The 27,425-nt window shown below is 33.1% G+C and overlaps 2 protein-coding genes across 7 annotated transcripts in view; one reads left to right on the forward strand and one right to left on the reverse strand.

Moving 5' to 3' along the window:
- Positions 1–18,430, reverse strand: part of LOC139522916 (carbonic anhydrase-related protein-like) — a 28,349-nt gene extending 9,919 nt beyond the window's left edge. The window contains exons 1-6 of one of the 4 annotated variants that reach the window (XM_071316550.1): positions 18,217–18,430; positions 13,173–13,295; positions 6,941–7,135; positions 1,758–1,793; positions 672–793; positions 49–144 (exon numbers count right to left, since the gene is read on the reverse strand). In XM_071316550.1, the coding sequence (XP_071172651.1) occupies positions 49–144; positions 672–793; positions 1,758–1,793; positions 6,941–7,135; positions 13,173–13,295; positions 18,217–18,295 (651 nt within the window). In that variant the 5' untranslated portion in view covers positions 18,296–18,430. Of the gene's footprint in view, positions 1–48; positions 145–671; positions 794–1,757; positions 1,794–6,940; positions 7,136–11,615; positions 11,819–13,172; positions 13,296–17,150; positions 17,265–18,216 lie in introns of those variants that run through there. The other 3 variants (XM_071316551.1, XM_071316548.1, XM_071316547.1) reach the window with 3 other exon arrangements.
- Positions 7,819–27,425, forward strand: part of LOC139522917 (3-ketodihydrosphingosine reductase-like) — a 31,103-nt gene continuing 11,496 nt past the window's right edge. Inside the window, exons 1-2 of one of the 3 annotated variants that reach the window (XM_071316553.1) lie at positions 7,819–7,920; positions 25,807–25,896. In XM_071316553.1, coding sequence (XP_071172654.1) covers positions 25,840–25,896 — 57 coding nt within the window. In that variant the 5' untranslated portion in view covers positions 7,819–7,920; positions 25,807–25,839. Of the gene's footprint in view, positions 7,921–25,067; positions 25,225–25,806; positions 25,897–27,425 lie in introns of those variants that run through there. The other 2 variants (XM_071316552.1, XM_071316554.1) reach the window with 2 other exon arrangements.

Below are 27,425 nucleotides of genomic sequence, written 5' to 3' on the forward strand. Positions count from 1 at the left end.
GTATAAGGACAAAATAATTAGAAAAATGCTATCTAAACATGATCTAACCTGCACAAACAAACAGATCGCTGCAATTCCATTCTCTTTCCCGGTAGCTTCCTCTAAATTTTGATATAGTGTTGAATTCCAGTGTATAAACTGCACCTGTTCAAACGAAGAAAAGGTCGTTAAATTTTTAAATATCACGAAAATAGTTTATATAGCTCCAAGAAATGACGTACTAAATTGAAATAAGATATATACTACGAAATAAGATATGTTACAAATGATTGAAGTTACTGGCATTATGATACTTTTCACAGAACACTTGATAATCTGTATTCAGTAAGTAATTATACGGAAATAGGAAAAGCCTTTCCATTAACTGTATGAGATTAGAGAAATTTTAAGGAAAGACTGTAATTACGGTCGTACTTTTTTTTTTAGAAAAGATGGGCGTAAAAGGAGGTATCTGCACTGAAGAACGCGAAATAAAATTGCCTTTTCACGATGAACAAACAATTAAAATTTCCTGCACGTTGATCTTTTTACCGATTTCACGAAACACGGTGAATAACGAACTATTTTCACGGCTGCACGTGAAATAAAAATGGCAAAACACGTTGCACGCAAATAACCCTTTACCACCCAGAGAACATTTATAATATGTAACGATCTATTATTATACGGACCTCCATAGGAAAAGCCTTTCCATTAACTGTATGTTCGGATCCCCTTCTGCTACATCGTCCCCAGTGGAATCGGATCTCGGCTAACTCGTATTCATCATCGTCCAACGGTCCACCAGTTATTACTGTCCAGAAAACATTTTAAATTACTGATAAATAATTAATTATATTATACATCAAATTGTGACAAGTAAAACCTAAAACCTGATTGTTCCTAATATAATGAAGTTTTTGGTTTTTGTGTGGTGTTAATCTTTTTAAACTTTTCTGTTTTGTATTAGTATAGATCTCAACGTGAACATATTCATAACATTTTCAAAAGCATTTCAATCACACAGAAATAAAGGTTAAAATTACTCTTTTCATATCCACTTCTTTTTTTCACTATTCGTGTTGGGTTAAAACAAGACACAAACAAAATTTCATGATTAACTATTACATTACGTATTCGCCACAAACCATACATGAGTATGTAGTCAGCTGCTTTCTTCGTTTATTGTTGTAGTTACAAACGTCGTTCGTAGCTTACATGTTATGAGTTTTGCTCATTGTTGAAGGCCTTGCAGTAACACGTAATTATTTACATCTGTGCCCTTTGGTTGTGATGGATAGTTGTGAAATTTCTAATCGCGAATTTATACCCCATTTCCTAATCGTATGAAGAAGTAGAAATAAACGTTTTCGTTCATGTATTTGAGAACTTTAGCATGTTCTAATAACAATAATTCAAAAAAATAACCTTTTGGTGTATAGTAATCAATTTTAAGTTGAAAAGTAAAAACCTTACCACTTTCTTCAAATACACAGAAATTGGTAATTTTATATAGATATACGATGTACCAAATTCCTGACAACTCCTATGGTTAGTTAAATATAGACATTTGATTTTCATGTACAAATTACGGTGGTTTAATTACAGGAATGTCAATTTGTTTCTGCAGTATGGCTACTTCATCATTCTGCATGATACAATATGAATTATAAATGTCTCCAGTAAGCACTAGTATTTTTTATTATTTTCTGTTGTAGTCAGAAGTTCAATTTTGTCATGTGGAAAAGATATTATAATTCTTTGAAAAAAGAGCTTACCTGAGCGAACAGCTTGTTCTTGTCTAACTGATGTATCTAAAACAATAATTGATATCTATCAATTAATTTGATCTGAGACCAATACATGAAAGATGTTCAATTCAATTCAATTCAATTCTTTTTATTACTTTAAGCACATAATGCTTATCAGTGCAATAAATACAAATACATTTCTATAACACAACATGACATAATACATCAGAGAAGCAAATAAATATCAAGTATTGACCAATAACAGTTTGGTCCTATGATTAAGTGCATTAAACAAGAATTTACACAAATTACGCAAATCTTTTACATTTTCAGTGCTGAGAAGTTGCACTAATTTGAACGACGATGGACGTCTATAATAATAATGTTTAATAAACTGTCTCCTCAAGTCTCTATAGCTTTCACATTGTAAAACAAAATGGAATTCATCTTCAGTGATATTCAAATTACAAAGAGTACACTTTCTATCTAACCTATTTACCCCATGATAACGGCCTACTTCAACAAACAAATTATGAGATGATTATCTAAGGCGAGTTAAATACACTCTAAAATTCATATGTTTAGTTAGATAATTCTGTAAACATACATTATTGACAATATATTTATATAAATAACACTTGGATGAAACGTTCAGTTGATCATTCAAAGTCTGTTTTGCTTGATCATATATCCTTGTTTTTACAAATAATAATAAATTTGTATCAATAATCAAATTGTCTTGGTTATACCAGATCTCATTTAAACCTAAGTTAAATAATAATTGTTGTAGTTGATAAATCCAACTGCTTCTAATATTACAGAAATTAAACAGTTGTTCCCTGTAGCAGTTTTTAAGAATACAGTTGCTTGTGGATAACAATTTTAACCAGCACTTCACTATTTTGTACATTCTAAAATATATCAAAGGATATCTACCCAATTCAAAATAAACCATAACATTTGTTGTACATTGTTTGACACCTAATATGTTTTTGCAAAAATCAAGTTGTATTTTTTCAATATTTGGAGCTTTATGGAAGCCCCATATTTCACAACCATAACATAAAATACTGCTAATGTAAGTATCAAATAAATTCAAATATGTAAAAACATTCAAATACAATGACGAAACCTTCGACTTTAAACCAAAAACAGCTTTTCTACTTTGCTCAGCTAAATGTTTTTGAGCTTTAACAAATTTACCGTTAAAATTTAACAGTACACCAAGGTAACAAAATTCATCCACTATGTCAATAGCAGTGCCATCATAATACCAAATTTCTTCGTCTTTTACAAAACCTCCGTTTCTAAATACCATAATTTTTGTTTTGGCAATATTTACAGTCAAACCCCATTTACAAGTATATAATAATAATGTGTCTAACATATCTTGCAAGCCAATAACTGAATCAGAAAATAAAATCATATCATCAGCATACATAAGTAAAAATAATGACAAGTCTTGCACTTCATATGGTATATTACTATTACGTAGAAATTCCATTTCAAAGTCATTTACATGTAACGAAAAAAGTATAGGAGAAAGAACTTCCCCTTGCATGAGACCAACTGAACTTGTAAACTGCTCAGAATAAAAACCATCTACTTTTACACATACTTTTACTGTAGAATACATTGATTTTAAAACAGACAGTAATTTGCCTGTTATACCAACTCTTGACAGTTTCAACCATAAGTTAAGTCTGGTTACGGAGTCAAATGCTTGTTTGTAGTCAACGAAACAGCAATATAAACGTTTTTTCTTGAAAAGTGCTTTCTGAACGAGTGTCAACAAAGAATAAATTGCATCAACAGTGCTGCTACCCGGGCGAAATCCAAATTGCGCATCTGTAATAATATCATTATTCTCAGACCATTTAATTAGTCTTGAATTTATAATAGATGTAAATAGTTTCGCTAAATTACTGACTAAACTGATTCCACGATAGTTCGCTGGATCGGACGAGTCGCCTTTTTAAAAACAGGAATTAACACTGCGAGTGCCCAAGATTTCGGAAAATGTCCTGATGCTAATATCTTGTTTAATATTTCCTCTAGGAACGGTAGCAGAATATCCTTAAATTCAATGAATAACTCGTTAAATGTACCATCAATACCATGACTTTTACCACGTTTTAGGTTAGAAATACACTTCAAAATTTCATCTTGTGTAATGATTTGATCAAGTTCATCATATGTTGTGTCGGAAACGGACTCTGGAGTATCGACTGTCACATTAATACCATCATTTGTGACCAAATTTCTAAAATGTTCGAAGAATTCAGAAAGTGACACATCAGAAGTTTTGGCTCTCTGCTTTTGAAAAAGTTTATAATATTTCTTTGGGTCGCTTTTACGCAATGTAGCTATCATATCACCCTCTTGACGCTTATATTTTCGTTTTAGTTTATTTTCTAAACGCTTGTATTGTCTTTTAGACATAATTAATATTTGATGATTTTCAACATTTTTGTCTCTATTAAATGTATACAACGAACTAGTATAGATAGATCGAAGTCTTTTGCACTCGAAGTTAAACCATGGTTTGTCATCTTTATATCGGGTCGTCTTACTACGGGTACGGTCACAAGTATTATTTAAATTATATGATTTACAAAAAAATGGTGAAATAATGTCCATCAAATTGGAAGTAAACGATTCAACATAATTGTCAATACCATCTTGGGATTTTTCGATATCAGAAAATGCTATCTGGCTAAGTGAACCACTGTTTAAAGTTAAAGACTCATAACACTGATCTTTTAGCTCTTCCTTCCATCGGTAACTTTCATATGAGTTGTTTGACGTACCACTGAATTACGCTCAGGCTCTTGTGAATCGTGTAATATGCACCGCAAGCGAACGTGTAAAGGCGCATGGTCACTAAAAGAAGTGTATTACTCCCTCATTATAAATATATACAATTCCAATTATAATTATCATTTTACCTTCTGATTTAAAGACTCGTTCCTTAAATGCAACAATACTTCTCCATGCATTTGTCTAACTACATTTTTCACTCTTCTAAACTGTAATATTGTGTTGTCTTTTATGATTATTTGAATGACTGCTGCTTGCTTAACGTTCAGTGGCAATAATTTCAAGCATAATCACAACGAGAAACTGTTAACAAATACTACCATATGTAGGTGCTGAAAAGTGGAACGACAGGAACGAAAGTCGTGAAATTTGGACTGCCATGCAAGTGGAAAACAATGTAACTGGTGTTCAGAATAGGGACAGCTATTTTATCTGCAACAGGCCATCAACTAACCCCTCAATGATCTGTTTTAATGATTATTTAATGTACACATAGCGTGGGACTATCTCTACACAAGGCATCGAATTTTATTTCCCTTTTTTTAACCTTTTGTCGTTTGTGATTTAACGGGATGATACTTCGTATTTTATGCAATTTATATAGAAATAAAAGATACGGTCAATTTCCCTTTCACAATGTAAGAAAACGAGGGATCAATAATAAAAAAATCTTGAGAAGTACAAATAACTCGGGATAAGTTTCTGTCTACAAAGTGGGTCTCATTGGGGTCTAAGCGTGACGTGGGATTGTCGATTTTTGTAAGCGTGACCCGTGAAAATTGTGCCGTGAAAACGGGAAATGAAGTCTAGCGGGACACGGAAATTACAAAAAAATGAGAATTGCTTACTTACAAAACAGTAAGCGGGATCCTGAATCAGAACCCCCAATGCCGAGACCCCTACAAATTGCTCTCGTTTCTTGCTTGCGAAAAAAAAACCCCAGCAAAGTATATTGTTTTGTGTCTAGTTGGAACGATTCTGTGGACAAAATACTTTAGAAACGATCAATAGTGAGCGGAAATTACAACAGGATTATTCGGGTTATATATAGTGTATCATGCGATTTGATAAATGTCAATTGTTATTTTGGTATATGAATTTAATAACTTGTAATTATGACAGTGTAATGAAAGAACCTTTAACCAAACATTATTGTATCGACATAAAATATAATATAAAATGTTTATCAATTTTCACCAGTATTGCACGTGTCTTTATTGTTATTTTTTTATGGTCACGATGATTACCATAGCTTTCAAGAAGAAAAAAATCTTATAGAGACTTGTTCATTCAATAGACTATATAATATCCGGAAAGAAATTTTGCAACATTTGTCCATTTGTTCATGAAATCAAAATATTAGTCTGTGCTAAGATTGTTGGTATGGAAAATGTTGATGAAATAATGCATTCCATTTAATTTCAATCAAATTGAACAGATGTGTGTCTTAAAGATAAACAACTTCAGTGTTGGTCAAATATTTGCATTCAGAATAAGACTTCTAGTCAGAAATACGATATTGTGTTGTAAAAAAGTTTCGAAGTACACATGTCAAATGAAGCTGTGATACCACATATAGCACTCGTTTCTTGCAATGCTAAAGAGCCGCCCCTCCATCTTTCATTTCACATGGTTGTCCTATAACATTTGACTTCGCATTCTTATTTCATTTTTTAATTTTTTAAGCTGACATTTTATTTTTTTTTCATTTTTTTGAATGATAAGTCATATTGGAATACTTCAAATTCCTTTAGCACTTTCCGATCTTCTTTCATGTCGTCTTTCTATTTCAAAATGTCATTGATCAAACAAGATTTTTATAAACATGAACATGAACATAGTTTTTTATAGTTTACAGTAAAAAGTTTGACTATAGTCCGATATGACCTCCGGCACATTGATAGTAAATCGGCAAATAATAAACGACAAATACACGGCTAAAACTTTGGATATGCTTGACAACATCCTCGGATTCACCCGAAACCTTACGTTCATAAGTATTGCATGCAGTGCAGTTAAAGTAGCTATAACGGTCACTCCTATTCAGCGAAACCGGTATTGTCAGGTCATCTACTAGCTTGTTCCGCTGTAGAAATATATATGTATTTTGAATCTCAATTTAAAGGTCAGGACCCCGTATGCATAAAATGTTCCCTTAACTTAGATATCACTTAGAATTACCTTGGTTAAGTTACATTTTTTTAAGTCGTTTGCATATTTGCTCATGGTTGAAGGCCGAACGGTGACCTATAGGTGTTAATTTCGGTGTCATTTGGTATCTTGTGGATATTTTTCTCATGGACAATCGTGCCACATCTTCTTTTTGTATATTACACAGTCGACGAATCACATCTATGCGACAAGAGAGAACAAAAGAGGAAATGACTTACCGTTTCTAGATTTTGGGTAAATAACTACAGTTTGTCCGTTATTTAAGAAGTCTGTTTCCCTCGATGAGGAATATGAAATTGATAGAAGTTTCTCCTTAAACTTCGGGTCGTACACTGCTGTTTTAGACACAAGATTTATAGGTGACTGATTTGGTCCATTCGAATCCGGAAATTGTGTGCTCCATTCTGACGACTCTGAAAATTGGTATAGAAATTTATCATTCATCATCCATATGTGATATTAAACAAATAACTGTTTTATCTCTGTAATTGTATATAATCGGATTTATACTTCATGTTTAAGTTTCATCACCACTAATAGAAAGGAATATCTGTACGTAGTAAGGAATATGAAACCAGGTGATGATGTACGTACCATCGTGTGTATACTGATCATCAGCATATATGTCACAAAGTCAAATCGTTAATATCAATCAAATGCAATAACCGTGACTTTTGCGGATAGTTTGTGTACTTTTGAGACCACAATTATATTAAAAATTGAAAATTGGAGGGAATAAAAATATACTAATGACACAATAAAAAAATCCTTCGATAGTAAATTATATATGGCGCGTCTAATGACGGATTATAGACACATCAAATATTTATACATTTTATTTTTAGTAACTAAACCATTATGGTAAAGACCAAGAAACGTTTTGGAATTATAAAAAAGAAAAAAGAAATTGGTTCTAATTTCTTAACAAAGCTATCACAACTACAACAACAATGAACAATAGAATTGAGATAGATGAAATACAACTCAGAAATTATGCGTGACCTTCAATGTATATATGATGTTGTGTTATGAATATCGTTTAGTATCCTCGTATATAACAAAACTCTGACGTGAATGAATCAATAATTATAACAGTATAACGTATCCCTAATGAAAATACAACACTTTAATTGATAATATATAGCATATGGGATGAGGAAAGCCATATCGACAGACATATTATACTAGGCTTCATTAGGTAATTATGTAATTTGTTTTCCTCAAATAATATTACAGTTTTAGAAAAATTATGTCGATATATTAAAGCTGTTAATGTGAAAGTCTCTCCTACTGGTTAATGTATATCATTTGCCTCATACATGCACTGTATATTATATTGTTGTATATACTTATTGTCTCTATAACTATGTCATTAGTTGATGAGAATAAAATTCATTCATTCACAGGAAACAATAGTTCATTAATGCTACACAAAACAGAACATCCATGTATAATATGGCCTAGGCTCCATCAAAAAGAGTTGTTGGAGAAGATTTTTTGTAAATTTGTAATCTTTTCTTTTAATACACTTGTCTTGTGTTACACAAGGATTCCAAAACGTGTTATTATTCATGCTTTTAAAAACATTTGTCCCTTTTTCATTGGTATGCTTATTAATATGTATACATGTGTATATATATTGTAAGTTTTGAACCAAATTTAAGTATTTTAACGTTTTGCTTCACGGAATAGAATAAAAAAAAATATATTCTTATTCTGGATCACATGAATATTCCGAAAAATGCTCTGTAGAGTTTTTTGTCGACATTGAAGTAAAAATAACAAATGTTTTGCCCCACTTAATTGCATTATAATTTTCGGTCCGTGCGTTCGTTCGTTAGTACGTCTGTCCGTTCTTTCGTATGTATGTCCGTTTGTTTTTTCGTCCGTATGTCCCGCTTAAAGTAAAAGTTTTTGGTCCAGCTAGTTTTTGAAGAAGCTGATGTCCAATCAACTTGAAACTTAGTACACATATTCCCTATGATATGATCTTTCTAATGTTTATCACACTCATAGTAGTACATTTTATTTGTACTTCCGAGCTTTTTATCTAGGTCTGGGATGTAGGGGCACTGTGACACGGGAGGGGACAATGACCCCTACTTTGAAACTTGTGGGGGACAAAGTCTGTTTTTATACATACCAAATAATGCTCCAATATTAAAATAAACAAAATTGAAATATCGCATTATCAGATCGGAACAAATCAACCAAATTGTTCATCATAATCCAGTGGCGTACAATAGCATTGAAAATATGCAGGAGTAAAATTGCAGGAAACAATAGTAGCAACTTTTCAGATGCTCCATCTTCAATGGTGGTTAATTTTATAAACAAGTAAGAAATATGCTTTGCGCAATATATTCATAACCCATTAGGTTGACTGACAACCTGTTTTAAGCGTTTACAAATTGTTGATATCTTCACATTATTTGGTTTAACCTAAATGCATTCGTATGAAGCTGTGATACTGGTCAACTTTTGTACACGATTTCTCTAGGAATCCCAGTAGTTTATAAAATTGAAAATGGAAATTGGGAATGTGTCAAAGGGAAAACTATCCGACCAAAAAGCAGAAAACATCCGTACAAAGCGAGAAAATTCCGCACCCGGAGTCGTGCTTTAGCTGGTATCTAAACAAAATTGTGTACTAGTTCAATGAAAATGGTCGATCATACAAAACCTTATAACATATAACTTGTGTAAATGAAATGTTCCAGGAATTTCCCTATAGAAAACCTGTCAATTGTTTGACTTACTTGTGTAAATCAAATGCTCCAGGAATTTCCCTATAGAAAACCCGTCAATTGTTTGACTATCTTGTGTAAATGAAATGTTCCAGGAATTCCCCTATAGAAAACCCGTCAATTGCTTGACTTACTTGTACAAATGAAATGCTCCAGGAATTCCCCTATAGAAAACCCGTCAATTGTTTGACTTACTTGTGTAAATGAAATGCTCCAGGAATTCCCCTATAGAAAACCCGTCAATTGTTTGACTATCTTGTGTAAATGAAATGTTCCAGGAATTCCCCTATAGAAAACCCGTCAATTGTTTGACTTACTTGTGTAAATGAAATGCTCCAGGAATTCCCCTATAGAAAACCCGTCAATTGTTTGACTTACTTGTGTAAATGAAATGCTCGCGGAATTCCCTTATAGAAAACCCGTCAATTGTTTGACTTACTTGTGTAAATAAAATGCTCACGGAATTCCCTTATAGAAAGCCCGTCAATTGTTTGACTTACTTGTGTTATTGAAATGCTCCAGGAATTCATCTATAGAAAACCCGTCAATTGTGTGACTTACTTGTGTAAATCAAATGCTCCAGGAATTCCTCTATAGAAAACCCGTCAATTGTGTGACTTACTTGTGTATATGAAATGCTCCAGGAATTCCCCTATAGAAAACCCGTCAATTGTTTGACTTACTTGTGTATATGAAATGCTCCAGGAATTCCCCTATAGAAAACCCGTCAATTTTTTGACTAACTTGTGTAAATGAAATGTTCCTAGGAATTCCCCTATAGAAAACCCGTCATTTGTTTGACTTACTTGTGTAAATGAAATGTTCCTAGGAATTCCCCTATAGAAAACCCGTCATTTGTTTGACTTACTTGTGTAAATGAAATGCTCCAGGAATTCCCCTATAGAAAACCTGTCAATTGTTTGACTTACATGTGTAAATAAAATGCTCACGGAATTCCCCTATATAAAACTAGTCAAATGTTTGACTTACTTGTGTAAATAAAATGTTCCAGGAATTCCCCTATAGACAACCCGTCAATTGTGTGAAATTACTTGTACAAATGAAATGCTCCAGGAATTCCCCTATAGAACACCCGTCAATTGTTTGACTTACTTATGTAAATGAAATGTTCCAGGAATTCCCCTATAGAAAGCCCGTCCATTGTTTGACTTACTTGTGTTATTGAAATGCTCCGAAAATTCCTCTATAGAAAACCCGTCAATTGTGTGACTTACTTGTGTAAATGAAATGCTCCAGGAATTCCCATATAGAAAACCCGTCAATTGTTTGACTTACTTGTGTATATGAAATGCTCCAGGAATCCCCCTATAGAAAACCCGTCAATTGTTTGACTTACTTGTGTATATGAAATGCTCCAGGAATCCCCCTATAGAAAACCCGTCAAGTTTTTGACTTACTTGTGTATATGAAATGTTCCAGGAATTCCCCTATAGAAAATCCGTCAATTGTTTGACTTACTTGTGTAAATGAAATGCTCCTAGGAATCTTCATAGAAAACCCGTCAATTGTTTGACTTACTAATGTAAATGAAATGTTCCAGGAATCCCCCTATAAAAAACCCGTCAATTGTTTGACTTACTTATGTAAATGAAATGTTCCAGGAATTCCCCTATAGAAAACCCGTCAATTGTTTGACTTACTTATGTAAATGGAATGTTCCAGGAATTCCCCTATAGAAAACCCGTCAATTGTTTGACTTACTTGTGTTATTGAAATGCTGCAGGAATTCCTCTATAGAAAACCCGTCAATTGTTTGACTTACTTGTGTAAATGAAATGCTCCAGGAATTCCTCTATAGAAAACCCGTCAATTGTTTGACTTACTTGTGTATATGAAATGCTCCAGGAATTCCCCTATAGAAAACCCAATTGTTTGACTTGCTTGTGTATATGAAATGCTCCAGGAATCCCCCTATAGAAAACCCGTCAATTATTTGACTTACTTGTGTAAATGAAATGCTCCAGGAATTCCCCTATAGAAAACTCGTCAATTGTTTGACTTACTTGTGTATATGAAATGCTCCAGGAATCCCCCTATAGAAAACCCGTCAATTATTTGGCTTACTTGTGTAAATGAAATGTTCCTGGAATTCCCCTATAGAAAACCCGTCATTTGTTTGACTTACTTGTGTAAATGAAATGGTCCAGAAATTCTCCAACAGTTACATCACTAATGAAGCCAACTTTACGAATTTTAACAAAGCTGCTACGACGTTTAAGAACTTGATTTCTTATCCTTTTTCTGTTGTTTGCTATCGTTGTGGCTAACACTGAACTCATGTTGGAAAATTTTATAAAATCAAAATGAGTTGTAGTCATCGGTGCGTTCGATGGCAACCCGAATATTATTGTTATGTGTTCCCGAAATAACTTATTTATAAACATTATTATTTTGTTACCTGAAAGATAATACTTCTTTGAATTTATTTATTTGTCAATTTATTTACGTCTTTATAATATATTTTTTCATTTTATTTATAACTGGTAGATTTACACCCTTTAATTTTTGGTATATAAAAGTTTTTACTACAAGATCTTGTATCGAAAGATTTTTAATTTCTAACAAGAGTGCCAATAATTTGGGCATATATTGTTAAAAATGTTGAAAACATATTTGAGTCTTAGGTGTTTGACTGTTATAACTAATATTAAAATTTTTTTCTCAAATTCAATATGTGTCTCACTCTTTCTGGGATGTAATTGCAGAATAAATCTCACAATCTTATTTTGTGCCAATTGAAGTTTATTCTTCATTTGTTTTGATAAACCTTCATACCAGCATTCACATGCAAAGTCAAAATGACATTTAATCAGGGAAAGGCAAAATGTTTTCTTAGATTGAAAATTTAGACAATCTTTGTTTCTGTGTAAAAACTTCAGCCTTTGGTTGAATTTTTTTTCACTGTGGAGAAGACTATAAAATAACAAGTCAGAAACTGATCATATATTATTCCTTAATATTTTAGTTACAAAAGTTTTAGATTCAATACCATAACAGGAGATAACAAAATGACCCAATCTTAAAGACCGAAGTTTTCAACCAGGACCAATACTCTCCGTCTTTCCCAAATGTAGGGAAATTTATTGTCAGTTAACCGATCATGGCATTCTGGATAATTTTAAAATGCGTGGTGACACCACTCATGTGCATAATGATTGAATCTTATTGTTCTGATAGCATTGACTTACTGAGATACCAATACCCATGATCCTTCAGCGCATCATGTTTGAATCTGATTGTTCTGATAACATTGACTTACTGAGATACCAATACCCATGATCCTTTAGTGCATCATGTTTGAATCTGATTGTTCTGATAACATTGACTTACTGAGATACCAATACCCATGATCCGTTAGTGTTAATGTTTGAATCTGATTGTTCTGATAACATTGACTTACCGAGATACCAATACCCATGATCCGTTAGTGTTAATGTTTGAATCTGATTGTTCTGATAACATTGACTTACCGAGATACCAATACCCATGATCCTTCAGCGCATCATATTTGAATCTGATTGTTCTAATAACATTGACTTACTGAGATACCAATACCCATGATCCGTTAGTGTTAATGTTTGAATCTGATTGTTCTGATAACATTGACTTACTGAGATACCAATACCCATGATCCTTCAGTGCATCATGTTTGAATCTGATGGTTCTGATAACATTGACTTACTGAGATACCAATACCCATGATCCTTCAGCGCATCATGTTTGAATCTGACTGTTCTAACAATGTTAATCATCCAGCTGCTACTGTTAGTCCGTTTCACAGGTCGACTCGGTACATCTTCAGATTCTGCAAAAAAAATATTATTATTTACACGTCTCGATACAATAACTAGTCTTTTGTGCCAAAGTAAATGTGCTCTATATTCTTACTGAAACTGTAATGCTATAGCTTATGTTGTAAAAGAGAGGCGTAAGACATCAACTCACGACAAACGTATATTTCAGAGTTTAGTATGACGTCATTTATCACTGGACTAGTACATACATTTTTGTTTAAGTTTATTTGGCAATAAAATCAAACTCCGATGCATTAACATTACAAAAAGATCTAGACAAACTGGCATCGTGGGAAACTACTTGGAAAATGGCATTCCACCCAGATAAGTGTAATGTAATTTCAGTCACCAGAAATAAAAAAACCAATCACATTTAACTACACATTACACAATCATTCATTAGAACATGTAACAACAGCAAAATATCTGGGGGTCACCATCAGTTCCAACCTTAAATGGGATGTGCATATTAACAACATATGCAAGAAAGCTAATAGCACACTAGGCTTTCTAAGGAGGAACCTGAACATAAGTTCAACATCCATTAAAGAGCAAGCATATAAGTCCCTAGTAAGACCATCACTAGAGTATGCTTGCTCTGTTTGGGATCCATACTTACAACAAGACATAGATAGCATTGAAAAAGTTCAAAGGAGGGCTGCACGTTTTGTTACCAACAAATACAGAAACACCTCAAGCGTTGGTAACATGTTACAACATCTTGAATGGCGCAGTCTCTCTGACAGAAGAAAAGACTCCAGATTGGTAATGCTTTACAAAATTGAACACGAAAAGGTTGCAATTCCTAAAAATAAAAAATTAATTCCTCAAAAAAGACAAACAAGACATTCTAATTCGAACAGCTTCCAAATTCCATCCTGCAAAACACAGTACAGAAAAGAATCATATTTTCCAAGAACTATTACCGACTGGAACAAACTACCAGATAACATTGTAAATTGCACTTCAGTAGACTCTTTCAAATCTTCAATCTCAAAGCATCAATATTAATTACAACATCTTACTTTATTATACAAAACATTTTATATTTTAAATTTTTCATATTTTTTTTAAAACTTGTACATTTTTTCAATCTATGTCTTGTTGTAAGTTTCCTCCTGTGACATAATCTTCAATTTGTTGAAGGCGGTCACTATATGGTAGAAGTAGAAGTAGAAGTAGAAGTAGAAGGACCAGCTGAAGCACACCTCCGGGTGCGGGAGTTTCTCACTGCATTGAAGACTCATTGGTGGCCTTCGGCTGTTATCTGCTCTTTGCTCGGGTTGTTGTCTCTTTGACACATTCCTCATTTCCATTCTCAATTTTATTTAAAGTCTTGACAAAAAAACGACGGAAGGTTAAACAACCGTCTACAAAACACAACATAGAAAAGAAAAGACTAAGCAACACGAACAGCATCAAACACTTAGTGATTTCATGTGATTCGCACTTGTAAGTAGATCCTGTTACCCGTTTGACACCTGTCTTGTTATAAATGCTACGGATAATTCGATTATTCTTGTGGTGTCGCATTCGTGAAAGCTATGATGGAATTGTGGTTACACTTAGAGCATATTCGTCGTCATCTATATATCAACCAATCCTAAAAACTATTAACCTAATCGTGATGGCGTCCGTAAAATTTTCGAGGATGTGACTTTAACTTTGCCACGTGGAACTCTTGTTTTAATATCTTCCTTGTAAGCAAAAACCCGACCCTCTTTCAAGGAAATCATAATAGGATACGTAAACACTGGCTGGGAGATATAATTATGTTCTTCTTGACCATATATATGTACAACTCGTCTAAACATCAACCCAACAATGTTAGATCTGTAAATTTGCTTTCGCAAATTTTTGGTTCTTCCCTCGCCGGGATTCGAACCCATGCTACTGTGATATCGTGACACCAAATCGCCTGGAATGCAGCCGTCCCGTTAGACCACACGACCACCTGGGCTCTCAAAAAAGAGCTTTCGCTGGCCGTGTGTTACCTTTCCTCGTCAGTTTTAATCTAGCGGCGTACTACAGTACATGATATATAAGGCATGAAGATGTTATTGTTACAGATCAGCTAAATTATCTATAGTAAAGGATCCTACAAATTACAGTCACAGAAAATAATTATATTTATAAGTACGTCTTAGTCAGTGACAACTCTACAACAGATGTATCCATCGGATCGCCATCAATGATGGTGATACATGGCTGTGTACATAATGTATATACAACTCGTCTAAACATCAACCCAACAATGTTAGATCTGTAAATTTGCTTTCGCAAATTTTTGGTTCTTATATGACTTGTACAGTGCATAGAGATATTGCGTTATCATAAATTACTTTTAAAACTGTCATTAGTTAAGAGATTGACTTTGGAAGTTTGACTGTTTCTGTAGAAATCTTTTAACAAACGGAAATCAAATAACCGGTTATCAAATACTAATGTTTAAGGTGTTTTTGTTTGTATACCTCATAAATTAAGATAAGACAAATGTAAGTATATAAGTCCTTTGCATAAACTAAATCCTTATTTGAAGGTTATCAATTTAACATTAGCATGATCTTTAAATATTCATTGCCTATTTCGGTACTAATATTGCTCTTTAAATATATTGGTGAATAGTCTATTTGACAACAATAAAATAAAATTGAGAATGGAAATGGGGAATGTGCCAAAGAGACAACAACCCGATCATAGAAAAAAAAAAACAGCAGAAGGTCACCAACAGGTCTTCAATGTAGCGAGAAATTCCCGCACCCGGAGGCGTCCTTCAGCTGGCCCAACAAACACAATCTCCTTCTCCTTATATTAAAAATGTGCGTGTTTTTCTCTAGAAATTTCCAGACAATATAAAAAAAAAAGATTTGGTATGATTGCCAATGCGACAATTCTCCACAAGAGACCAACTGACACAGAAATTAACTATTTCCTATAAGTCACCGTAAGGCCTTCAACAATGAGTAAAGCCCATACCGCATGGTCAGCTTTAAAAGTTTAATGAATGCCTTTTTGTCTCAAATATCAGAAATTCATGATTCTTTGCTCACCAACATTTGCATCCATGAATCTCTTTTGGACACCGTAGGCAATACATAAAAAAAATGGCAGAATTCAAACATTTCAGGGTTACAATTCAAGCCAAACAGAAATTTAAAACACTGCTAAAGTAACAACATAAAAGTCACAACAAACAAATACATACTATCAAAAGCTCCTGCTCTTCTAAACTTGGAAAAAGTAGACATTCTTGCTCGTCTTCTTTGACAAATGTCTTATATTTTATACAGTTAATAAGGGCGTGTTTAACTTTTAATAAGAAATTATTACATATTAAACCGATTGCATCCATAAACTAGAATTAATTGCATTGATGAAAGATTTAACTTAAAGTCGTACAAATTATTATTGATTATTGTCAGTGTACAGGTACGAAGTATTTATGGAGTATTGTTACGCAATTGTTTTCATGTATTGAAAAATATATATATACAATCCATCAACATTAAGTTATCACAGCTCACATAGTGTGCATTCGTTTTAAATTCAACCAGTGGCGGATACATGTGAAGATCGCCAAAAAATAAAAGTCTCATGTTTTCACGAAATATTTTTTTTAAGAATAAAATTTTCCAGCTCCGCTCTGCAGTATTTATTAAATTATAAAGACATACACCCCCCTTTTTCAATAATACTCGATGCACCCCTGTCAATTTTTTTACAAATATCATTGCACTTACTAATTACCGTGTCCACAGGTTGTTTTTTTTAAATGTCAGCCCAATATAACCAGCAAACAATGTATTTCAGTTTCAGCATTATAAATTTACACCCCCTTTTTATATCATAGAAAAATCCAAACTTACCCCCTTTGTATTTTTGCACATACCTAACATTGAAGAACATATATCCTATGTATTGATGATGTCACAAGAAAAGACACTTGCAACATGTTTAAAGGTCAATTTAAAAGTTTATTATGGTGCTAATATATTTGAATTGTTTACTTATATTATATACCTGTTGTAAAACATCTTAATCTAGATAAAGGTGGTATTTGTTTAAAGAAAGACTTTTAAAAATAAATAAGACAGTCTATAATGCATTTCTAAACGAAAATTCTGTTCTTTTAAAAGGTGTGGTAAACATAAACTCTGACTAGATTGCATTCTTTTAAGTCTAACAATTGCTTCTAGGGTTTAAGACGGTTCAATTGTCTGGCTTCTGTATAGCCAAAGAACTTACTTTAATCATGAAAGAAAATCGAAAGTAAATATAAGTCTTCCATGCTTCCATGACATATCTGAGTTGTTTCAGTATCGGTGTGATGGTTAAATGTCAGTGGCGGATCCAACCATTTAAAAAAGGGGGGTCCAACTATATGCTCCCATTCAAATGCATTGATCGTCCAAAAAAAAAAGGGGGGTTCCAACCCCCGGACCCCCCCCCCCCCCCTTTGGATCCGCCACTGAATGTTCCTTTGAGATTGATTATGTCTGTTTTTATCATGTGAAATATAAAAGAGTTGTCTTTACTGGTTGTCAGGAAACTAAACATAACTTATTGTATATCATACTATTATACTTAGATATTCCAGGCAGACTATATACTAATAAGACTAGTAAGGTCAGTTTTTTCTGTCAAAGGTCAAAGGTCGGTGGTTCTATCCGTGCTGCATCAATAAAAACTGACCGCATGAAATAGCACTATAGTGCTGAAAGTGGCGTTAAACATCGGTCAATCAATCAGACTATATAATAACTTCTCTATTGACTTGTGATATCCATGAAGATCAAGATGACGATCATGATATATTTTATCATACAATATTATGTTTGTGTACACACTTATGAGTAGTGGCCTATATAAGTAGTACATATAGTTCATGTAGTATAATGATTCAGCATCAAACTATGGTCGTAATATACTTACGTGAATATGACATTTGTGTAACACACACGACTCTCATACAATGCCAGATCTTTTTTAGGATATTTCTGCAAAAATTCATTTCTTAATCATAATCAATGAAATCTTTTTAACTTTTATCTACCATGTATACAAAGTTTTCAGTTCCATAGATATATGTAGATTTCCAACAATTGAATACTATATCCATATCAAAAGGAAATGTGTTTACAAGGGTATAATATATTTATAGATTAATTTTGCCCTGTCAGTGACATATAAAATTCGCCAAGTGTTTATTAATGTTTATTTCAATTGAAAAAAAGATCACCCTTTTAATATAAAATAAGGAGATTAAAAGACCGTATCTTTGTCCGTTATAAAATACCAACTGAAATAGCATGTAAAGATAGTCAAAAACTTTATTATCCTTTAATAAAGTCCTACCATCGGCCGTGAATAAATATTCATGTCAAAGGCTTTTGTCAATTGAATTAATCAAATTGTGCTCAAGTAGGGCGTCTTCTTATACCTATGAAAGATTAGAGATGAAATTTGCAAAGAAGCAACTTGCATCTGTCAATTATTGGAGTTTTAATCTTGTAATTAAATTCGTATTAAAATTATGCAACAATCGTAACTTTCTTCATTCCGAAAGAAGGGATAGAAAGGAAGACCAGCCACATTATATTTGAAATTATTATTTGGCAAAATAACGAAAATACAAGTTTTTCTAAATCACGAAATTAAATGAATCCACAGTAAATCACCTCAAATATTAAGGAAATATAGTCACTTTTCGATATCAAATTGCCATTTTTTTATCCATTATTTATTGGATATCTTATTGTGTAGAGAAGTTGTATTTGTGTCAGTTTAAATTATGCCGGGTTCTTATCACTTTAAGTGCTTGTGTTAAGTTGCGCTATACTGAACAATTTGCGCGTGTTCAGGTAGCCATGATAACATAACTTAACAACACACAGACAAACAAGTTTATTATTGTTTTATGACCATACATACATAGTCTAATGTGCTAAAAATTGAGATAAGTCTTGTTGGTAAGCACCTCCCCAAATCCTAGAAAAAAAGCAAGAATCTCAAATTATATTACAGATTAATCTCACTGTGAATAGGTATATTGTTACAGTACACGAAGCATTGTGTCTATAAGATATGTGTACAATTTTTTGAATGAAAATATGATTCCCCCTCTTTTTTTATCAATCAGGTTTCACAAAGGACCACGGCTGTCATTAACCAACTAATTGATATTTCTATCGACTTCACTTTAAAACAGCAGGAAGTGAATGAGATTCTGTTGTATCAACAAAGCATTTTATCGATATATATATATATATATATATATATATATAACAAGTCTAAAAGGGTACAACATAACCAATAAACAGCTGCGCCATGAGCGCATGATACGCCCGACGTCTTGTGTGAAAGTTTATGCAATAATCATAAATAGTTTCTGAGAAAGTTTTAAGCAATAATCATAAATTATTTTTGAGATACGGCACAACATGTAAAAAAAACCTCCCCCTTTTTTACAAAATACTCAATAACTCAAAAATGAAATTTTGAATCATCACCAAAAAGTATACAGATCTTTAGATTAATATAACAAAGACATGTGTAAAGTTTTAAGCAATAATCATAAATCGTTTTTGAGATATGGTGCGACATGTAAAAAAAACCTCCCCCTTTTTTACAAAATACTCAATAACTCAAAAATAAAATTTTGAATCATCACAAAAAAGTATACAGGTATTAAGATTAATATAACTAAGAAGTGTTTAAAGTTTTAAGCTATAATCAAGAATCGTTTTTGAGATACGGTGCGACATGTGAAAAAAACCACACCCCTGTTTTAGTTACAAAGTGCCATAACTCAAAAAGTTTTAATCTTATTTTCACCAAAAAGTATACAGATCATTTGACCATCATAAGAAACAACTATGTTAAGTTTCATAAAATTTGGATAAGTCGTCCTCAAGTTACGGTGCGACATGTTTACGCCGGACAGACAGACGGACAGACGGACGGACACCGGACATTTGTATACCATAATACGTTCCGTCAAAATTTTGACGGGCGTATAAAAACACAATAAAACGAACAATATGTTAGATATTTCGGATAACAGATATCCTTCCTCGGTAATAGTACGATGACAAATGAATCATGTCAATTCAAATTTAGACTCTATCAAAATCTTGAAATTTATACAATTTAAGCAAACGCTGGAACAATTTTAAAATTTCCAAACACGGCGCAAAGACTACAAAAATATGCCAAAATAAAAATAGTTATTAACGATGTGAACTGGCACAACTCTAAATTCCCAAAGGTGGTGATAGTTGAGGTGTTAAACAACTGCGTGAAAGTATAGTCCCAATAAACAGTCCTGACCGATCTAAGCTGGTATAATATTTGAAATATAACGGTAGAAAAATTGCAACAGAGACTGCGTATTTAAACACCTCAAATATATAGTAATTTGATGATAAGAAAAATGAGCAATAAATGTTTACTAAGGTTAAGTAATAGAACGTGGTTGTGTATTTACACATCTCAGCCAACTGTAATTAAAACTAGTATAATTCAAAACTTCCTGAAAAGTGTAAGAGTCAAGTACGGAAGCCGGAGTTACTGGACACAAGTGATGGCAGGAAATTAGTGATGGTAAGGAAAATGAGTAACTCTTCTATGTTTTTTCATTAATGCCCTCTGGGGAAACTGTCCTGAGCTTTCTTATCCAAAAACTTTCCCGAACAAGTCTGTCGGCCTTTGACCAATCCTCGTTGTGATCTATGATGGTGATGGTAAGTTTTTTTTAGATCAGCTTGGGCGTGCCCATGTGATCTTAAATGACGACTTATGGGGAGGTCGGGCTTGCAGCTGTAGTCAATACGATGACCATTCATGCGTTTGTTGAATGGCTGTTCTGTCTCGCCAACATACTGCATGCCACATCGACACTGAAGAATGTATACAACATTCTGGGTTTTGCAAGTTACATTACAAAATATTGTGTACACAGACCCAGTGGAGTGGCAAGTAAATGTTTGAGTATTCAGTATTTGTTGGCAAGTCAGACATCGTTTGTTACCACATGACTTGCACCATCCTGTAGTTGAACAGCTTTTATTAGAGGAGACGGCAGCTTTTACAAATAAGTCTTTTAGACTTGCTGGTCTCCGAAAAGATAAGACAGGAGGATCGGGAAAGATTTTGGATAATTTTGGGTGATTGGCAATACTTTGCCAATTGGCACGGATCAAACGTGAAAGGTTAGTAAAGGCGGGATTGTATGTTGAAACAATTGGAACTATTTTGTAGGTGTTATAAAACGACGAGGACTTTTTGCTGGCTAGATGAACAACATCCGATTTGATTTTGTCAATAACATCTTCCAGTGTAGCAGATTTATTGGGCTTTGAAATCCATGAACTCTTCTTTTTAAAATGCGGAATTATTATTTCGTCCTCCGAGTTGGACGTGTTTGTGTCTTCCTCATTATCCTCCTCTTTATCCTTGTTACCAAAGTATTCTTTAATTCTGAGGGTTCTAGCAAAGTCATTGAGGTCATCTTCCAGTTCCATATTATCTATGTTACTAGGAGTAGGGCAAAAATTCAAACCTTTAGATAAGACTTTGGTTTCATCCTCAGTTAAAGAGACTGTTGAAAAATTGACAACTGTGTTGTTGGGATTGGCCGTAATATGAATTTTTCTTCGAAATCTACGGTTGCGAGGCTTTTTACTATAATTTTTTGAAGGTCTGTTTAAAGGAGTGGTAACTTTCACACCATCACGTTTATCTGCTTGACGTGAAGCTTATGTGATTCAATACGTTTGATATCACTAAGCCGTACTTGAATTTCGTCAAGTTCAAGACCAGATAATTGGTCACGAGATCGATAGTGCAAGTTATCACTACGTTTGTATAGATTATTATATACATATATATAAAACGTCTGAATAGTAGTCAACGATTTTCCCCACGAGGGCGCTGGATCGTTACGAGTAACGATACATGTACACAATAAATAAATTATATAAACGCTTAAAAAATCAAATCCACATATGAAATCTCTGACACTAAGATCACATTTCTTGACACTATAACGCAATTGAGGGATGGAAACATATTTACAGATCTGTATTGCAAGCCCACAGACAAACATCAATATCTATCGCCTTTGAGTTGTCATCCTAAACACTGCACCAAGAGTATTCCCTACAGCCAGGCCATACGAATAAAAAGGATTTGCTCCACCAACGATATTGCAAAAAAACGTCTACAACAACAAGAACTTCGCGGTCACCTTAAGCATCGGGGCTACAAAAGAAAAGACATTGATAAAAGACTGGATACCCAGACGTTTAACAGTCACTCCACTGGTACAGAATGCACCATATTTTGCAATGTTTATTGCAAGACTTCAAATGTTGTGTATCTTTTACAGTGTAAATGTGGTAAACAGTATGTTGGCGAGTGAGAACAGCCGTTTCACAAACGAATGAACGGCCATCGTAGCGACTACCAATGCAAGCCAGACCTCCCTCTCAGTCGACATTTGAGATCCCCTGGCCACACTAAAGCAGATCTCAATCGACTGACCATTAAAATCATTGACCACAACTCTACTTGGTCTAAGGAGGATAGACTCGCTCGGGAAAGATTTTGGATAAGGAAATTAACAACTTTGGCAACAAATGGGATAAATGAAAAGATGTAGTTCGACTCCGTGTAGTGCTTCACATTTAGGTTATATTACTTATTATACAGTTTCTGTTTCTATTTCTTAACCTTTCTCATCTATTAAATAAACTTGTTGACGATACCAATTTAAATTGCTTATTTTTTTGAGGGATGTATAAGTACCAAGCCACGTTCTTCTAGTTATACCTATACAAAACTTATTATTACATTTTACATTACATATATATATTGGATGAAGGACTTTTATTCAAACTTTTCTGGAAAGTAACTAAATTGGTTTCGTGATTAGGACTTTGAGAGTGGAACAATTATTAATGGGACAATACATGATGTGTTCATGTGTGCCCAACTATAGGTCCTCTCCAAGTCAGAATTTATAAAAGTGAACCATTATAAGTCAAGGCACGGTCTTCAACACGGAGCCTTGGCTCACACCGAACAGCAAGCTATAAAAGGCAAACATTTACTAGTGTAAAACCAGTCAGACGGGGAAACCAACGTTCTATAAATCTATATAAAAACGAGAAACACTTATGAATCATATCAACAAACGACAACTACTAACATCAGATTCCTGACTTGAGACAGGTGCCAACAATTACAGTGGGTTTAAACGTTTAAATAGGTTCCGACCTTCACCCTTATCTGAAACAATAGTGTAACATCACAACAAAGAAAGACACACAGTGACTATAAAATATCAAATGAAATGGCTTAACTCAATCAAAAGACGTATTAACACAAGTGAACATACATTGAACGAATGCATCTGATCTATGATACAATTTAAATTCAAAATCAATAAAATCATAGAGAACACTTTCAAAAAGAAAGGAGAATCGCAAACTGACTATGATTTAAAAAATGCTGAGAAGTTTTTTTATATTTAACTTTCCAAACTCAAATATATATACTGGGCATATATAATTGTAAAATGTCTCGGATGTAACAAAACTCACATCTATTCCAATTATCTTTACATTTGTCCATTAAATGATGGAATCAGTAACCGGAACAAAATAGAACAACATTCAGTAAATTCTCCAAATTGATTGAGTGATCAAATTTTCGAGTCTACAACTTACTTTTCTATTGAATTGATATCGTTGTGTTATAATGAAATAGTTTATTTAATTACAAGTATCTAGTCAACTCCTCTTCTCTCTAGTTCAGGGGGCTCCTGGGTACAAATCAAATTTTAATATAGGATTTCGCTATATTTTTTGTATAAATGAACTTTATCATATACTGAACAGAAAATAAAAAAAAATAAAAAATGGGGTCACCGTTCATGTAAGCTCACAATCTGCCTCTAGAAAAAGCATACATTTTTGTTAATGTCCTTTTTTTCTGTTGAGCTAATAGGAGAAATAGAGATGATATCGAAATAAAAAAATAACCTAATACAGAAATCGCTTAAATTTTACAATTATTTAGTTTATGTACAGCTTTTTTTAAAACAATAATAAAAAAATAGGTCACCAATGAGTTAAAAAAGATATTTCAAATTTAATGCCAAAAAATGGCATTTTTGCACCAAAGGGAGATAATTTGGAGCTTTTTTAATGATATAAACATTTAAAAAGTCATCTGGGGCCAAACCGAATCGTTTTTTGGGTTGATTTTTGTACCATATCATAAAGTAATAACTAACAGTGTAATAAATAAAATTTGTAATGGAAAAATAAAGGTTTAATTTTTTGCTGAAATTTTTGTACCCACGCCGAGCCACCTTAATAAGGTATATTTTAGTAAAAGTGTACACATAATTTTTATTACAAAAAAATTTACGATCATAATTATTTTTTTCACTACTTTGAATAATTTGCTTTCTTCTTTAGTAACCGTGAATACCGTCAACTTTTTGAGAATTACTTAAGGATTCAATCTTAATCTATTCATATTTTTCCCCACAAGCCGTGACAGGAGATGGACAATCTATTTCTTACTCTTATTTTTATGCGTTTTAATAATTTTTTTACGAATTACCAATGATTTGTATAGTAAGATTCTTACTAAATACAAATCCTTGGAATGACTGCCACGCCTCATCATATTATCTATCTATCTTTTTTAATCTAATGTACGGAATACGTTCTCGTTCGTTTCCAACCGTAGGTTCTAATTTAGACGTCCACAACAAACTTCCGCCAGATTTTTCCGAAACAAAAAAGTGGAAAAATCAAAATGCTTTTGGAGTTATTTCTTCTCCTTTGTCTGATTGGTATTTTTAAGTTTGTAATTTCATGGCTGGTGTCACCACAAGTATTAAAACTAGAAGGAAAACATGTGTTGGTGCGTCACTTGCATATTAAATCTTGTAAACAAATGTGTTTCATTGTTTCCTCTCACTCAGTCAGGTTCTGTTTATCTTCAGTTTAGGCTTACATAACTCGAACTAGCTATAAAAGTTCAATATTTGTACAAAGTATATTGCTTAAATAATGTGTACGTGAAATTTGAAACTGTAGACATAGTATTGTAAGGAAGTATTGCAAAATACAAATTAAAATTCAAAGTTTTATTTAATAAATAACATCAGCACAAGTACTAGTGAGGTGTCAAATTGACTGAATAACACAATCTACATGTATACAAAAGTCATGAAAACAACACAATTTTAAACACGTTGCATGTACATATACATTGTTATGGATATATAGTACATGTGTGACATGTATATGTCCGAATAAAGGAGGAATCTACTAGTACAATGTACATGTACATACATACATAGTATGCTTGAGTCAACATATCACAAACTCAAATGACAAAATGTTTTTTTTCTCTGAGCTGGACTACATGTTAGATGACATACATGTACATGTAGGGAAGAGATGTTTAGTATATCTCAAATCTTATTAATTTCCATTTCAGATAACTGGTGGCTCAAGTGGCATAGGGAAGGCTATGGCCAAGGAAGCAATAAGGAGAGGAGCTGTAGTATCAATTATGGCCAGAAATAGTGTATGGGAAAAAATGTAGAAAGATTTTAATGAATCTGTGTATTAAAAAGATCAAATTTCTAGACTTTCAGTGGCAAAAAAATTGATAAACATGGTTGATGATACATGTACATGTATTTTGTTCATCATACATGTTATCAAATATTTATGGCCAATTTAAATTTAAAGTGGCATAAGGCCACACCAATTTGATTCCTTGTTCGACGGACCCGCCCACACCTATTTTTTTCAAAACAGAATTTTTTTATTTTTTTTATATTCCTGCTTCCCGCATCCGGAAATGTAAACATGTCTATTTCCCGCACCGTTTTTTTGAAAATATTATAAAAAGATATCAACATTGGTTTCTTTCCCCCTTACTTATATTCCCTATCCAAAATGTTCCGTTGTTAGAATAAAGTACAAAGAACTTCTGAAGGATTTGCCTTCAACTGCAATTATATTGTATGCTGGCAAAACAAAACTATATATAGCCGCTGCATGTTTATGCACCTGTCCTGATTGATTCAGGGGCCTGTCGGTCAGCAGTTATCGTTTGTTGATGTTGTTCATTGGTATTTTCCCGTTTGAATATATAAATTAGATCGTTGGTTTTCCTGTTCGAATTGTGTACGCTAATAATTTTGGGATCCTTTATAGCTTGCTGTTTGGTCTGTATCAAAGCCCTGTGTAAAAGGCCGTACTTTGACCTGTGTTTGTTATTGTCAGGTTGAGAACAACCCTCCCTCAGACAAGGGGTCATTTTACTGATGTAGAAAAGAAAATAGAAATACCAAGGATTTGTATAGTTCTTCTATACAAAAACTTTGAAAACTTAGAATTTTGTACTCAAAAAGGGGAGAGTTACATCATATTTTAAACAACTTCTTCTAAAAGAGGGGTCCACTTATTTTGAATCATGAATATTAAACTGTTAAAGTAAATGTGTTAATTTAACATGGTTAAAGTCCAGGAATATTACAAAATTTTTGGACATGTTTTGACCATTTAATACTAGCTATAGATAGATATATAGTTCTTTGAGAAAATATGAGCCCTTTTGTACAAACAAATATATTTAAACTTATATGATCCATCATAAAACATGTAAAAGGGATATTTATAAAATTAAGGGGCAACCCCAAACTGATTATGACTTGGATGGAGAATTGTATCATTGTCAGTCACACATACATAGACCAGATTTAATTATTTCTTGGTGAACAGGGAAAAAATACTTCAGAAATAAAAAAAATGTCAAAGTACTTGTTATAAATCAAGTTTTAATATTGTCAAAACCTACTATTTTATGTTTACAAAAAAAAAAATATAATCGCTCGCCTTTACTTTTCAAGCTTCGCCTCAAAAAATTTCAAATTAAATATTTTTTTATTAAAATTTTCAAATCGCTCGCTCGCCCCAAATTTTGGAGTCCAAAAATCTGTAGAACAAGAAATTAATTTGGTGTGGCCTAAGAGATGCATTTATAATTTTTGCAGACAGATTTATTTATTGTTGCTTGCTTAACAACAATGATAGAATAAAACATTG

The sequence above is a fragment of the Mytilus edulis genome, chromosome 5 (assembly GCF_963676685.1).
Source record: "Mytilus edulis chromosome 5, xbMytEdul2.2, whole genome shotgun sequence".
Lineage (NCBI taxonomy): Eukaryota > Metazoa > Mollusca > Bivalvia > Mytilida > Mytilidae > Mytilus > Mytilus edulis.